This window comes from Sarcophilus harrisii, chromosome 2 (genome assembly GCF_902635505.1).
Source record: "Sarcophilus harrisii chromosome 2, mSarHar1.11, whole genome shotgun sequence".
Taxonomy (NCBI): domain Eukaryota; kingdom Metazoa; phylum Chordata; class Mammalia; order Dasyuromorphia; family Dasyuridae; genus Sarcophilus; species Sarcophilus harrisii.
In genome coordinates, this window is record NC_045427.1 from 347391986 (window position 1) to 347408512 (window position 16527).

The window sequence follows — 16527 nt, forward strand, 5'->3', positions numbered from 1 at the left end:
TGACCATTCTCCTGAATAGCTTGCTCTGTGTCATTTTGTTGTATAAAAGGGCTGGGTACTATGTGAGAAATAGGATGAGGCTCCTGGTCAGTTTTGCTTGATTGGCTGGCTGGCTCTTGACCACCTGTGGAGGAAGCAAAGTGTCCTATGCTTTTGACATGGCTGCCTAATGGAAGAGGACCTTTTGTGTTCCTGTTACCATGATGCTTGAATGTTCATGGAAAGGCTGCTGGAAAGGCTGTTGGGAAGCCGAGGGCTAAGGATCACCTTGCTGGGAGTCCAGCCCCATGAGGAGTAGATTTGAGATGGAGAGAGAGGGAGAAAGGGCAGTTTGGTTGTCTGTGTGTGAAGTCAGTGGGACTGGTGAGCTGGTCTGGGGTAAAAGCAGGGCGAATGTATTGGAGGGAATCCAGAGGGGATGGAGGGGAGTCTATAGCACTGCCATCTGAAGAAACTGGGCTGGTGCAGCGTCCTTCTCCTTCTCCTTGTAAGTACCGAATGCATTTCTTTTTCCTCCTAAGAATAGTGAAGAGAGTTATCTGTAAGCAAAGGGTTGAATTGACAGTCATACACCTCAGATTGAAACAGGTTTGTTGACACTGCACCAAGCCAAAACCTTACAGGAACTAGATCCTTGGTTCCTTTCTTTTCTCCTAGAGACCACCTGCTGAGAAGCCATCTTAGAAGCTTCTATTTGTTTAGCAAGTAAACGTGCTTGCCCTTCCCATTAAATGACTGTGCTACAAATTTCTTAATCTTCCCCCTTCCGACCCAGTTTTTCTGCATCAAAAAGTATGCTTTAAAAAAATTCAAGGGTATGCCTTTCCAAGGGCATAATTCTAAAAGTTGGATTTTGTCTGCCTCATTCAGATTGTTGAGGAAAGAATGCATAAGGAGAATGTAATAACGGAAATGCTCATCTTAACAGCAGATGTGTACTTGTAGCAGTGATGAAGAATTTGGTATTTTTTTCCCCTTTCGGATTTTTTTTCTTTGCCCCAAAGCCAATTCATTCTCTTTCTCCCTCAATTCCATTCTTCCTCCTGGCTTTATATTCCTTTCAGTAGCCCCAGGAAATTTCCCAACTATTCTTCTATGACTGGCATCTACATCTAGTCCTTCTCACTTAAGTTGCTGCTACCATTGTCATTTAGTTTACAAACAGCGTCTTAACTTTTTATTCCCTAGTTTTCTCCAACCAACTTTCATATCATATTTTTCTAATGCTCCCTTCTGACCATATTATTCTTAAAACTATTCCTTGGCTCCAAACTGTCTGCCATTTAAGTTTCAAACTTTACTTGGTTTGAACTGTTTGCCACTCCTACCTATGTTTGTTACTTGTCCCTTTCTTTGCCTTTTTATTTTCTTTATACCTGAAATGTCTTTTCCCACCTCCTCCTATAAATTGAAATCCTACCCATCCTTCAAAGCTCAGGGAAAATGCTGCCTGCTCCATGAAGCATTTCCTAGGTGGAAACAAACTCTTTTTAAGAATTCCTGTATCACTTTATGCTTCAATATAATTTGTAATTATTTGTGTACTCTTAAATTATACTTCCACTCATCTCCAGTTCCCTCTTCTTGCCTGGCCTATTGTAATATAGCTTCCTATTCTCTAGTCTCTTCCCTTCACCAGTTGCCAAAAATCTTCCTAAAACAACAATTGATCCAGTCCTTTTCCTGCTCAGAAATCTTGTTTTTTATTGCCTCGTATGAAAAAATAAGACTTGTTATTTCATCTGATATAAGAAACAATAATAAGCATTATTAGGAAGGAGAACAGCTTGGGAACAACCTGTTGGAGTCCCAGGGCATCTGAGAGCTGGTAAACTTGGATCTATAAATCTGGATGGTGGTATGGAATGGAAAAGGTCTTTGATAATATATAATGTGCTTGGTTGCCTGTGGGTGATAAGCCTTGTGTACAAAACGCAAAGTCCTACAGCATGGGAGCACACTGTAATTGAGCTCTCTGTACCCTGACAGAGATAAAGAGCAAAAGGAAGACTTTTTTTTTGACCAAAGGCAGTTCTTCTAGAGTAAGTAGTTTGTCCTAGTTTTTCCCCCTCATATGCCTACCCACTAATACTATAGCTTTGATTTGGTGCATTCCAAATAATGCTTAAAACAAAAAAACAACCAAAAACTCTGAAAGGCTTTTGGACTTTCTAGTTGGGCAGAAAACATCTCCCCTTGGCTGCAGAACTTGATCTTGGAGATTTTGGAAGGTGAGAGGGAGAGAGGGACATGCTGAGAAGAGAGGAGTCTTGTCTGTTCTTTGTTATCATTTTGCCATTACTTACCAGACACACTCTTTGTTGTTGAAACAGGAATGTTCTATTAGAAATTACCCAAAGTGACCTAGAAATAATCCTCACTCAAGGGAGTTTAGCATTAAAATATATCATATATATGGGAATATATATGCTTGTGTCTGCTTCTAAAAAGTTCATTCTGAATAGAAATCCATAGTGGATTCTTTCTCTGAATTTCTGTAGTACCAAAGGCCAAAGCAAATGTTTAACAATTGACTCTACCTACAGGGACAGACCTGTAAGTTTATTAACATTTTTCTTTTCTCCTATTGAGGTGTTAATTATGCTAATCTGTCTTAACAGTTTTTTCTTATATTCTCCAGTTATTTTGAGTGTTGTCTTTACAGCTAGGCTATTAGCATTTTAATGGTCACTGGATCTTTCCCATAGCTTAATTCACATGACACATTGGAAAGTGTCATGCTTATTGGATTAGCCTCTGGGGCTAAGCACATTAAGAGTCTTTTCCTATTGATCATACATGGAGGTAGTTAAGTGACTGATGCACCCTGTAGGATAGGAATACTTTCCCTAGCATTTTTTCTTTCAATTGTATGGAAATGTCCATGGAATTGAATCGAGATAGGAATTCCAATTTTGTCAGAGACTCCTTTTTGATCTGTTGTAATTCATAGTCTTTTCAGAATTAAACTGGATGACTTACAAATGTGAGTTGGGCGCAATAAAAATGGAATTGAATTTCTGGAGCCTTAGTCGTAGGATTTTATACTTGGAAAGTAACCTCAGAGATCATCTTAGTTTAACCTCAATTTACAGAAGAAGAAACTAAATACTGGGGTAGTGGGGGAGGGATAGTAATTTGCCCCAAATCATACAGGCATTAAATAATGGATTTAAGATTTGAACCTAGGTCCTCTGACTACAAATCTCAATCTTTCATTTGTTCACAAACTCTTAGACACTGTGTATATAAACTAAACGTGAAATTGCCCTCTCATGGGTCAAAGATTGATTCTGTAGTAAAAAGCCAAGACAATGAGGTATCATCTTATATCTAGTCCCTAATCTATAGCTTCAAGGAAGAGCCTGCTGTGTGTGTATGTGTGTGTGTGTGTGTATATATATATATATATATATATATATATATATATATAAAATACAGATATATATAGTACTTCTGCCTGCTGGTTCTAATCTTGTTGAGATTCTGTTTTCTTTTTGCTTTTCTATTAATCCTGGGTCCTGAAGATCCTGCCATTCAAACCTGAGTTATTGGTTGTATTTTTCTAATTTCCCACTTTATTTCTGGAAAGATTCAGAGAATGTTACTGACAACCAGATTTTGGCTCACTTAATGTGGTGTAGTGGTAAGTTGAGATGAATTTATACTCAGAGAATCTGTATTTCAATCTAGTTACTACTCAGATAATTCTAGAAGCAAGTTTCTTGGTAGATACCCTGGCCTATTTTCATCTTAAAACTAGGGAGTTAGAATAGAGGCTCTCTAACGCTCATTCCAGCTCTACATTTATGATCCCATGATATCCACTTTTGCTTAGCAAATTGCTTAGCAGTTGTTTCAAGGGTAAAAATCCCATTTCTATGTTGGGGCAGTAAAGCATCTGTGGAGGTATGACTTGATGGTCCTCTTTTTGGACAGCCTTGCCCTGACCTCCTTGACTTTCTCCTCCTCTCCCTTTTACTTGGCAATGTATCATCTGTTCTTAATCAACTTTTCATCTATTTCTTGATCATTTTCTATTCCTGACTGTATAGCTGGGGATATTAAGTTGATAAGTCATAGTGGTGCAATTTTCTTTTTTGTGTGAACTGAGACGATTATTAGGAAAAAAAGACCAGAAAAGCAAGTTTGAAGGCAGAAAGAAAAACCTTGACAGAGGTTAGGGTTCAAGCTGATATTAATAGATGAGAGTGAGGGAGTTAGTGTTTTGGGAGTCAATGAATCAATACTATGATTCAATCAAAGGACTAGATCCTTTCCCCATCACCCAGGTACCCTACCAATTTTTTTAATAATTCTGGGGAGATAGCCTCGGTTTTTCTGAGGGGCTAGAGTCTCACCCCATCACCCAGGTACCCTACCAATTTTTTAATAATTCTGGGGAGATAGCCTCGGTTTTTCTGAGGGGCTAGAGTCTCAGTTGAGCAACTTCTAATGGCTGGTCTGGAATAGAGTGGTTATTGTAGGGAACATGGTTTATGTTTCAACCCAAGAGACATAACCTAGTATAACGCCCAGTCTTGAAATGGAGTCTGTATCTCTCTCTAAAAGTGTTCTTTCCAAGAACACTTTTTCCAAAAGTCACATATCTGACTTTCTTATCTGTTCTTGGTATTACCCTCCCAGCCATCCAGGTTTCCTTGCTTTCATCTCTACCTCTATCCTCAATCATCCAGCTGCCTAGTCTTGTGCATTTTAGCTCCTCTGTCTTTCTCATCTAAGGGCTATCCTCTGCATCTCACCTGGAACTACTGTTTTGATTTGTGACTTCCTTTTCTTGATTACTTAACTCTTTTCCAATTCATTTTTACCCAATGGTTACAGTAAAAGTTTTTACAATGTATCACCTGTCTTGTTAAAATGTCTCTTAAGTGCCTGTTCAGCCAAGTTTAAATTCTCTGATGGATCCTTTTCAGTCTGACTCAACACTTCTTATCACTTTATCCCATGCATTCTTTGCATCAGTCTGGCCAGGACACATTTTGCCCTAATTCTTGTTGCACACAGTTCTCCCTCCCTGCATGCAATATCTCTCATCTCAGCTTTTGTTCCTACCCACTTTATTTTCTCATCTACTCTAAAAGATTTAGCTCAGGCCCCTTTTCTTCCATGAAGCCTTATTCAACCTACAGTGATCAAAGACTTGATTCTGTTCATAAAAGATTCTATATTGGAAAATGAGGATGCCTGTAAGCTTTCCTTAAATTTGGATAGGCATTGGTAGGTAGTACAGGTGGTGGAACATGGAGCAAGAAGAGAACAGCAAGAAGAAATCTTAAAAAGGATGGTGTATTACTGAGTTTTCTAGGGATGCCCTAGGAAAGGGTATCATGCATCCCCCAACCCCTTTCTGGAAAGCAGCTTCAGGGAATACAGACAGGGGAGGGGAGGAGGAGATACCCACCTGCATGGACCGCACCAGTCCGTCTGCTGGTTGAGGCCAAAGCGAGCTCGACATTTCTTAGGAGAGCCAGGGTCTGCCCACACAAGCATGCGAGGTGAGGCAAATTTGGAGAGCAGGCAGAAAGGCAATGGGAATGGGGCAGGAGAAAAAGGTGGGAAGGAGTAGGAGAGAAGAGGCAAACATCTATTTTAGCCACTCATAAAAATATAAACACCTAGACTATACACATCCATTTTGCAAAAGCAGTCTCACTCCAGCAGGAAACCTGAGTTGAAAAAAATGAGGTTAGTCTGTAAGGCAAAGCAGAGCCTCAAGCAGGACAGCAGAGAAAAGGGATGGGGGGGCCTTAACCTGTAGTCTATAATTTCTAGTCCTTTCCTCCTCATTGGGCATAATCTCTGAGCCCATTTCCCTGGTGCCAAGAGGAATATAAAAGGTCAGTGGTTTTCGCCCCTCTGGACAGGGGTCAGATGATTCTTGCTTTCAGGTGGACTAAGAAGAGCAGATTTTTCTGTGCTTTTAATATAACGTGATATACTAAGCACATTTATTGAACTTGGAGTCAGTTGACCTGTATTCAAATCTTGACTCCACTACTTCCTATGTAACTCTTTGAGAAAAACTCTTTCTTCCTCTTTCCTCAGTTTTCTGCTTTGTAAAATAAAGGGATTAGAGAGAGTCAAAACATATCCGAATGGACCTCAGAAGTTATCTAGATGAACAAGAATCCCTTCTACAACATCCTTAACAAATGGCCATTCAGCTTTTTTTTATATGAAGCCTTCCCATGGGTGGGAGGGTGACTTTCAAAGGTAGTGGTGGTCGTTTCCACTTTTGGACAGATCTTATTAGGAAATTGAAATTTGATTCTGCACCTGAGGTCCAAGAGAACAAATCAGTTCTTGTGCCACAGGGCTGGCCCTTCAGGTACTTATATGACCATTAATTCTTATCTCCAGGTTGGACATTCCCAGTGTTACATGGAAAAATTGATCTTTTATGAGAGATGACACTATTTCTAGTTTTTCACCATGCTTTTCTGAACACATCCTAGGTTATTTATGCCATTTCTAAAATCAGGTGGCTAATATTGTACTAGTAGTGACCAGCTCCCCTTAATGAAGCCTCCAAGATAAAATTACCAGATTTGGCTTTCAAGTCACACTGTTCATTCATGTTGAACTTGAAATCTACCAAACTACAAGACCTTTTTCATGGAAATTTCTGTCTAGCCATATCTTTCCTAAGCTCTTTTATGAAATAGATTTTTAAAATCATATGTAGGATTTTTAAAACTCAATAAATTCAATCCATGGTTTTAGTTTATTAAGGTATTTTAGGGTCTTGATTCTCTTGGGAAATTAACTTTCTCACTTTTGAGTAAATATTCCATCAACACATGTTCAAATCTTTAATAATTTCCTGGGGCCACGGTCAAACTGTTAAAGTTTTATCCACTCAATATATCAATGATTATTTTTTGGTGGGGTTGTGCCCATTAGAAAGTTTTGAATCTATCTAGTCAGTTTATTATATCCATTGCAAGAATGTAACATAAAATGAAACATCACTTTGCTGTGATCCAGGTATACTTGGGCTACTAAGTATACTGATACTACTATACTGATCTAGTAATGTGTCAAAAAAGCAAATAAGGTGGTTTTAAATCTTAATGAAGCTAAGTTGGTTTTTAATGATCCCTACTTTTTCTAAATATTCACAACTATTTTGTGTAAGGCTTATAATATTTTGATGGACCTGTGTTCTTGCCATGGGAGTAATCCTTTCAGTTGCTCAGATTAAAACTGTCCATGGGCCTTATGAATGATTCTTGTCCATGTCTCATAATATCTTCACAGGAACTCGCCCTCAACACACTGTAGACTAGCCACTAAATCCCTTGACATTGTATAGAAAGACAGCATGGCTTAGTGTAACATAGGAATATCTGATTTCAAATCTCACCATTTAACACTAGCAGTGGGTTAGTTGTATGATTATGGTACAAACTTGTCTGAGTCTCAGTTTCGATATATGTATCATGGGGTTGTGATACTAAAATCAGTTCATGTGTATAAAACATTTAATAATCTTTAAGGCACTGTGTTATTTTATGGTTATTAGTGGATCATGGGGGGTTGATTATTGAAATCAGTAATCTGCAGTGTTCCAGGACTTGATAAAACCAGAAATTCTTCTTTATTCTGGACTTTGCATTAACTTTGCATTTGGGGTTAAATAACTTGCCTAGGGTCACTCAGCTAGTAAGTGTTAGGTGATAAGATAGAGACTGGATTTGACCTCAGGTCCTCCTGACTCTGTGCTCTCTTCCCTGCACCATCTAGCTGCTCCAGATGTGTGACTTAAAATTTGTAATCCTGCCTCTACTCCCTTTTCATACCTTTATTTTCATAAAGATTTCATAACTAAGAGAAAGACTTGGATAGTCAGTCTCTTGATTGTCCTTTAAAATAATATTTCTAGAAAATTAAATATGTTAAAATGTACTCTTACCTTTTTGCAAATCAGGACATTCATTAACCCTTTTCCAGTTCTGTGGCATACATTGCCAAATTTTTCTGTAATCTGGGATTTAATTTTTCCAAGTCTTGTGATGTGAATTGGGTGCTTTCCTACCATCTCCTCCCTTATCTTGCGTTTCAGTTCTTGTTAACCACCTTTGTTCTATCTTGAAGGTTATTCTTAAATATGAGATAAATAATTTGCCTTCTTTTAGTCATCTATTGTCCTTTTCTCATCCATTCACTAAAAGTATTATTCCTTTTTTGATCTTCATCTTGCCCCCCAGTTCTAAAAATCCTTTTTTGTTCTTTTCTGTATTCATCACCAGTTTTACATTTTGCAGCTTTGACATTCAGCAACCAGTTGTTCTTCCTTACAAATTAAAAATTAGATCTAAAATAGAATGTTCCCCTTTTCATTTCTTTCTTTTGATGCAATTTATTATTAAAGCAAATCATAATTGGCAGAGAGAACTTCAGTAAAAAATCTGTCACTATTAATTACAATTTTGCCTCTTTGCAAGGTTTTTGATCTGTTTTTAATTAGTTCTATTTTTTCTAGAACTATCCCTTCAAATCTTACTGATATCAACAAAGCCAAAGTTGCCTCCTTTAATTAGGATCTCTATTTCAGTGTCTATTATTAATATTTTGTGCATATGTGTATAGACATCTAAGGTGATGAATTTATTTAGCTGGCTTCTTTGAATATTGTCTTCCTGTGTTGCACCTGCTACTCAACAAAGCCTTGAAAGAAGAGAGTAATTTTCCCTTTACTGCTTCATGTTTTAACTTAAATTTCTCTTGATTCCAGACAAGTATAATATTACCCACCCTTGTTAGGCCAAGAGTCATAATACCTCTGTTGTTAACTATAGTCCAAAAATCCTGATCCTGTTCTCAGACATTCATTTCCTAAGTCAGCCTTTCTCTTTGGAAACCTTCACTTTCCACTTGAAGTAATGATCAAAGCACTATGCTAAAGCTCTAAGCTCCTTTAGTTTCTTGCCTAGGATTTCCTAATTCCTAGCAAGCTTTCTAAATTCCTTTGGTGGTATCATTGGTTTTTACATGAATCTCACTATAGGTCAAGTTTTGACAAACATTGGAAATCTCCCTGTGTCATGTGCTTATTCACATATAGCAACCTCTTTACCTCCTTAGCAAGAAGCCACCAATCACCACTAACTTCTCTGATTGTGCCTTGGTAACTTCTTTCCTGGTACTACATCACTACTCCTTGGAAAACAAGACCCCTTCAATTCCCCCCACCCCTTTTTTGGGAAAATCTACATGTCTATTAATTAGGTTCAAAGCCTAATTATTCTTCCCTTCCTTTTTTTGTATTGCATTCTTCTACTCTCCAAACTTATGAGGACAGCATACCCCCTTTGCCTCTTTGTATCATTTTTCTTCTTTGTTTTTACCTTGCAGCCCTTCTTCTAGGCTTTCAAGGAACACTTCATTCTCCCTGGTAACCTGGAGTGTAGAGAGGCATTCCTCCAGCCCTTTCACCTTCTCCCCTAGGAGGAAGACCGACCTGAACTTAGTGTATAAATAGCTATTACTCTTTACCAGCAGAAATAATACAAATCTAGTACATGTTTTGAGGGTCACCAAAGAATTCCTTGTTTCCCATACTTTTTGGAAGCCAGATATTCTCTTTTCTTTCTTGTTTGGCATTATAGCTAACTCTTGTAGCAAACTGTCTCTTTCTTGAGGTTCCTGAGTAAAACCAGCTATCTTTAGCAGTTATCTTGTTTCTTCTAATTCCATAATGCAACAGGAGTTGACATCATCTCAAGCAGAAAAATAATTTTCAGCAAGGTTTTACTTTGTTTTAGATGCTACCTTCAGATCCTACCTTGCAGCCTTTATACTCTTCAATTATTTTTATACATGTTTTTAATCCACTAAACTCTATTAGAATGTAAGCTGCTTGAAGGAAAAGGGGGGAGTTTCCTTTTTTGCCTTTGTATCCTCAGCATTTAGTGCTTTTGGATGATTAATAAATGCTCATTATTGTTGAATTCTTTATCAGCAATATTTAGGACACATTGACTGTTGAAATTAAATAATATACTAAATTATTATTAAATCTTAATGAAAAATAACATTAAATTACATTAAAAGTATAATGTTAAAATAACTAATTTTTTCCTTGTTAATTCTATGTATTTAAATTCTTTTGAGAATGGGGTCTTTCAACTTTACAAGACTGACAAAGACTTCATGAGACACCCCCTCCCCCCCCAAAAAAAAGGTTAATATCACCTGCTTCTAGAGTATCTCTTAATATTTCTTCCAGTTAAGAAATTGTCTGGTACCCATTTCAGTGTGTGACAACCCCCAAGTTCTTGTAGATATCCCCCATGTAGGTTAGTCCAGTTTCGCTGCCTTGTAGATAGAGGATTGAGATAGTAACTGTTCGTAGACCTGAAGGTTCTCATTAACTTGCCCCTCAACATTCAAACTCTAGATTTAATCAACATTATCATTTTTATGATCATATCCTTTCTTATTTTAGCTGGTCAAAAGACAACCAATGCAGGGGGAGGTGATATCATTCGAAGGAAGATCTTTTTCTCAACATGACCATATCCAGTTAAAATGAAAATTTGTAAGGGATTTGTGAGGCTTACATGATAATCAATATAATTTCAACTCTATACAACCATTTTGGCAGGGGGACAGCTCTCCCATTAACTGAACCGCGAGAACTAAGTTTTTTCTCCTAGGGGGGTGGGGAGGAGGCTTTCTTATCTGTGAAACTGAAAGCATTGGACTTCCCTTTTAGCTCTAGAGTCTTAGAACTTAGAGACTTTGGGATTAATCAGTGGGGAATTCTTTATCCTTTGAGGGATTTGTTTCCTATCAGAATACAGATAAACACTCTAAAGACCTTAGTTATTTAGTCATTAGCTCATTTCTTTGAATAAGCTGATTTAGAGTCTTCCCAATGAGAGAACTTCCGGAAAACAGGTTTGACCAGGGTTTTTTTTTGGGGGGGGCGGGGGGGGGGCGGAGAATGGTGATGCTGGGAAGAAGGAAGAAAATGGATCCTGGTCACCCTATCTTATGATACACTTCACAATTTGAGTTGAGACAAGACTTTCCTGGCCAAAATCAGCAGCAGTGGTATAGATGGATCCATAAAACTTTTTTTTAAATGTTATTTTTACCAGGTAAATTGTCTCCAGGCAGCCTAGCTATGGTGTGATCCCTAAGAAATAAGAATGGATAAACAAATTGTTAATTCCTCTGGGACTAGGAATGCTGTTTCTCTTCTGGGACTCTAGTCCCTTCTTTCTTTACTCATCCTGCATATTGGCTGCCTAAGGGCATGCTCACCTGTGTTTGATTCTTGATGCTTTTCTCTTGACCTTCTCTTCTTCTTCCCCTGTATGGGAGAGAAGACATAATCTTAAAATGTGAATGCTAGGAAGGGACAATTGCTCTCTAGCCACATTCCCTCTTCCTAAGGCCTTACCTGATGATCTAGGAAGAAAAACACTGGTTAATCCTTCTTCTATCACTGTACTTTAAATTTAATTTGAGTGGGGAATCTCTTGGGACAGTATATGTAGCAAATATCAATAGTTTAAAAGACATCATCTTTCCCAAACATATTCCCAAACATTTTGTCTGTTCTTTTTCTTTTCATGTTTAGACTGTTCTCTAAGGTAAATAAGTTTATTTTGTTTAAATAAAATTAAAAAAAAAATTTAGGGGTAGTAGGAACTTTTAAGATTACTTAGTACTTAGTACAACCTCCTCATTTTATGGATGAGGAAATCAATTGAGAACTGGAGTTCAAACCCAGGTCTTTTGTTACACCAGTGTTATTCTTGCATTCTTGCCTTCAGCACACTTAATCTCACTGAATTCACAATTTCCATACAATTGCAGGCAAAATAGCTAATGTGTATCTTAATTGTGAAGGCATGTAATAATTTCACTGCCTGGATGCACTTAGTTCTCCATTTCTGGAAGTCTTGTTTGATCATTAGATTAATGATCTTTAAATTCTTAACTTACATGTCTCTAATATTCTAGTATTTTTATGCTATTTTCTCAGGCAGGCTTTAGATTAAAGTTGTTAAAGCTATTGTTATTATGCTATACATATGGTGGACACTTTTGAATATTTTTCCTCTTTGTTCCCTGTTACTCACCACTGCCTCTTAAAGAAGGCTACAGCAGGGGAGGGCTTTTTCTACCATCTCACCTCCCATCTGATTGTCATATCTCCTCTGTTTTTCCAACTACCAGGCATCTATATTATATGTGTCTGTTACATGTTATAAATATCTCTGGATTAGCTTGTATTTCTTTTCTGTGTGCTTCTAACATCTCTCTTTTCTTCCCTCCCTTATCTACTTTTGGATGTTGGATGAGAAGAGATACTCAAATCCTTAGGCCTACTAGGCTTTCACTGAGAGAGAAGGTATGGGCAAGTGTGGAAAGAGAGCAATTGACCAATCATGAATTGTTCAAATAGGAAAAACTCAGAGTGTACTCCACATCGACATCTACCATGAGGTCTCCTGCAGTTCAACACTCACATAATTGTCTCGAGCTGACCAGCCAGGATAGAGCTGCATGTGGAGTTGCCGTTCCTTTCGGGCCAGTTCGTAATACTTGGCCTGTTCCTCTCGAGATAGCGCATGCCACTGAAATGGAACATGGGTGCTGTGATTACCTGGTCCAGGCCCCTGAAGGCCTGAGCCCTCCCTAATCCATCTCCTTAGGAGGATTCCTATTATATTTCTTGCTCCTATAGTCTCCACATTAATCCTATAATTGTGATCATCACCTCTACTACTTGTGAACCTTTGGATGGGTAAAAGCATCCTGTTCTCAAGGGGCTTCACCCAGTTTGCTTAGTGCAGAATGCACTACAAGGTGGGAGGGAGGAACAAAGACTACAACAGATACAGAATTAAAAAAAAAAAAACCAGATAGATGGAGATGGGGGGGGCGGGGGGGGGAAGAGACAGTAAGAAAGATGGGATAAGTCTGGGAGTAATTAGGGGTGGCTAGAAAATGTACACTTTCTAAAGATGATTCCTTTCCCCCCCTTCCCTCCCTTACATCTCCTTTCCCATTGGGTGCCCAAACCATTCTGACTCAAGGGCCTCCTGGCTCTTACCCTCCTCCCTAGGATCTGGTTAATGGCTGCGCTCTCTTTGAGTGTGCATTCTGCGATGACCTTGGCCCGCATCTCCTTCATGTACAACATGAATGCATTCAAGGGCTTTTTAATGGTTGGCTTTTTAGCTTCTTTCTCCTGCTTGGTTTCTGATGGAGGTTTCCTGGCAGAGACCGAGGGAGGATTTTTTGTAGTTTGGGTAAGGATGAGTGGGTGGAATTAAATAAAGACAGCATGAGGTGGGGGATAAGCAACATCATGGCATTTAAATTATCCCTTTTCCCTCCCCCAACTTTGCCAAATTGCCCTAAAGAACTAACCTATTAGGAACTGAGAGACCTGGTTTTCCAGACCTATATCTGTTTTAATTTCTTCATTATGAAATGAGAATCATTCCTACTCCTTGCAGGGAATACAACAACACAAACAGAAGATGTTATTGCTGCTGTAGCTCATGCTATATGGTAAATATTGAAAATTTACATGTAATTAGGCTTATTATAATCAGATGCTATTAAAAATTCACAGAGGACAGTGGCTATTATTTACAGGAATATTTTTGAGAGATGAGTTCTTATTTAAGGTGAATCATCTCCCCCCCCAACTTATTGTTTGCATAAAACAAATTTCTGCTTGGATCAGGTTTCTATAAATTAAGAGGGGATTAATGCATATAGTAATAAGGATGAACTTGCCACTCTAGCCCACAGAGGGGCAGCATATGGCCAAAAATGAGTATATCAGAGCTACAACTGATCCTTAGAGGTGAATATGGAAGTCACTTTAGGCTAAACTGAAAATTGAACTGAAGGTGAAATGAGATATAACAGCTACCATGTTACATCCCTGATCTCCTTTCCAATGCAAACTCTCACTTGAAGACTGACCCTTCTCTCAGCTTCTTCTTTTAGACCTATAGAACACCGAGACGTAATAGACCAGATATACTAAAAAGGTTCCAGGCAGATTTATATATAGCCCTGGATCTCTAAGGTGTTGCAAAGTCAGAAAGTACTCCTAAGACCATCATCTAAGGATTCATCCTGTTGGATCTTGGACTCTTAAATGTATATTTCAGTCACAGCATAATTCTAGTCATTCTCACTGTAAAAGGTTAAACTGGGACTCAGAAAGGAAAAAGATACCATTAACAAAAAAGTCAGGACTAAAGTACTTTCTTCAAAACTACTTTCTTTAGTGTAAATAGTTCTATTCCCATTTATGGATGAGAAAACTAATTGGAAAGACAGAATTTGCCATAGCAAGGAAATGGTGAGAGCTGGGATTTGAACCCAAATCTTCTAGTTCTGCACTGAGGATTACATCACCCCCAATCTCTGCTCCCAGCTCACTTACAGGCCCCGATCATAATGCTGTAGCTCCTGCTTTCCTGAGTGGGGTACAATGGCAGGGTGAGGGATGCCAGTGGTGTGCATACCTGAGCTTAGCATCAGAGATGGATGGGTGAACCTAGAGAAAGAACAGAAAGAAAGAAAGATCATTGACTGTTGGGACTTCTAGCCCAGAGCACTCACAGGGTTTATTGAATCAGGAGGCACAAGGAAAAAATGCCAGAGAGAAGAGGCTATGAGTGAGACATACGTATATTCCCAAACAACACTGAGCAAAGACTCATCACTCCTCTCTCCCCCTTCCCCCCGAAAACACACACACACACACACACACACACATATATACACATGAGGAAATTTCATAAAGTTTAAGTGACTTGCTCAAATCAAAGTCAATATTGATGGTAATTGGCAGAGTCAGTATTTGAACCCCTGTTCCCAGACTATAGATCCAACAACTCATATTGGAGCACACTGCCTGTCTCACATTTACGTAGTGCTTTAAGATAGACTACTTTCCTCACCACTGACCTGGGAGGTAGATAGATAGTGCAGGTGAAAATTTGCTTCCATTTGCAGACTCAAATGACTCAATTGCTGTTACACAGCATTTTTAATGATTAAAGCTTAAATTTCATTTCCTTGATTCCTCCCCAAAAGTTACATTGCACCATGGTGTTTGGAGGCTATACACTGATCAGTGTTGATCAGTATTTGGGTGCTTAGAGCCATCGTGGCAGAGAAGGCTCAGTTTCTACTGAACTCAATCTAGAAGACTGTTAAGAGTATTAAGGCAGGAGGCTTGAGAAGAAAGCTGGCAATCTTCCTGCCACTACCTCAAACAATTTCCAGGTTTCTCCCAGAAGATTTGGGTTCTTCTTTCCACCTATTGCAAAATGGAGCAGAAGCAGGAGCTAAAGCAAGTATACATAAGAGCTGATATGTGCACATAGATGTATGCATATAAAGAGCCCAACACATGCATTGGAAACAGAAGTTTGGACCATTTCCAGGCCCTTTCACAGGAGTGAGATGGAATAGGGCTGGTGTTCCTTTGTTTAAGCACCATAATAGGATGGTATATGGAGGCAAAATCTCCCTGAGGTCCATTTCCTTCTGCTTGTCTACCCTGAGATGGGCACAGAGATGCCAAAATCTGTCCATTTCCAGTATATGACCGAAGAGGAGACCTAGGAATGGATTAGCTAAACCACTTTTCCCTGCCCTGGGGGGGGGGGGGGGGGGGGGGGGGGGGGGGGAGGGGGGGGGGGGGAGTTGGGAGGGGGAAGTATAATACTCATCAGTTGGGTAGATGGATGGAAAGGCTGGACAGACAACACTGCAAGCTAAAGTCTGCTTCTGAGGCAGACAGACAAATGGACGGACAGGACAAGGCCCTTTCTATTGCTCATATGCCAGCATAGGCGGGACACCACATGGAAAAAGCCAAAGGTATCTGGCTGAGCCACCCTGAACACATGGAACCAATGGCCCATACTCACCTAGGGTAAGGTGCCCCCGGGGAGACTGCAGTCGAAAAGTGCTGTCTATATCCACAGGAAGGGGAGAGGGGATAGAGAGGCGGGCTTGCCCTGTGATCAGGGAAGAGAGAGAGTTCAGCAGCTGCTCTGGCTCTGCTGAGGGTGGGCAGAAAAGGGCATGAGGAAGCTTGCTCAAAGTGGAGCAAGGACAATGGAGAGAGCTAGACATTTGGGAAGGGCTTCCAAGGGATACTAGCTAAATATTCCTTTCTAGAAACATTTTGCAACATAGATTCTAAGAGCTAGATTCAAAGTCAAAAATTATATATAGTCTAATTTCCCTTCTATAGAATCTCTCAGGGAAATCCCAGTCTGGAGGAAAATTGAATAGGATCAGACCTATTCTGGACTGATCTTAACAGTTTACAGTCTGGGGTTGTATTCATTATATTCATTTATTCATGTAAATACTTCCTGTGTGCTGATCACCATGCTAGGTATTGGAGAAGATAATAAATTTAGATAAGATCGTCCCTGCTCCCACTGCAGTGTGTAGAACTGGATAAGAAGACATGGCTAATTGAGAGTATACTGT

General features: G+C 39.2%; 1 protein-coding gene across 4 annotated transcripts in view; it reads right to left on the reverse strand.

Moving 5' to 3' along the window:
* TCF7 (transcription factor 7) overlaps positions 1 to 16527 on the reverse strand; it is a 115710-nt gene continuing 99183 nt past the window's right edge. The window contains exons 6-13 of one of the 4 annotated variants that reach the window (XM_031953059.1): positions 15954 to 16043; positions 14456 to 14569; positions 13100 to 13262; positions 12513 to 12620; positions 11299 to 11347; positions 9375 to 9470; positions 5426 to 5498; positions 1 to 516 (exon numbers count right to left, since the gene is read on the reverse strand). In XM_031953059.1, coding sequence (XP_031808919.1) covers positions 264 to 516; positions 5426 to 5498; positions 9375 to 9470; positions 11299 to 11347; positions 12513 to 12620; positions 13100 to 13262; positions 14456 to 14569; positions 15954 to 16043 — 946 coding nt within the window. In that variant the 3' untranslated portion in view covers positions 1 to 263. The remainder of the gene's footprint in view (positions 517 to 5425; positions 5499 to 9374; positions 9471 to 11298; positions 11348 to 12512; positions 12621 to 13099; positions 13263 to 14455; positions 14570 to 15953; positions 16044 to 16527) is intronic. The other 3 variants (XM_031953056.1, XM_031953057.1, XM_031953058.1) reach the window with 3 other exon arrangements.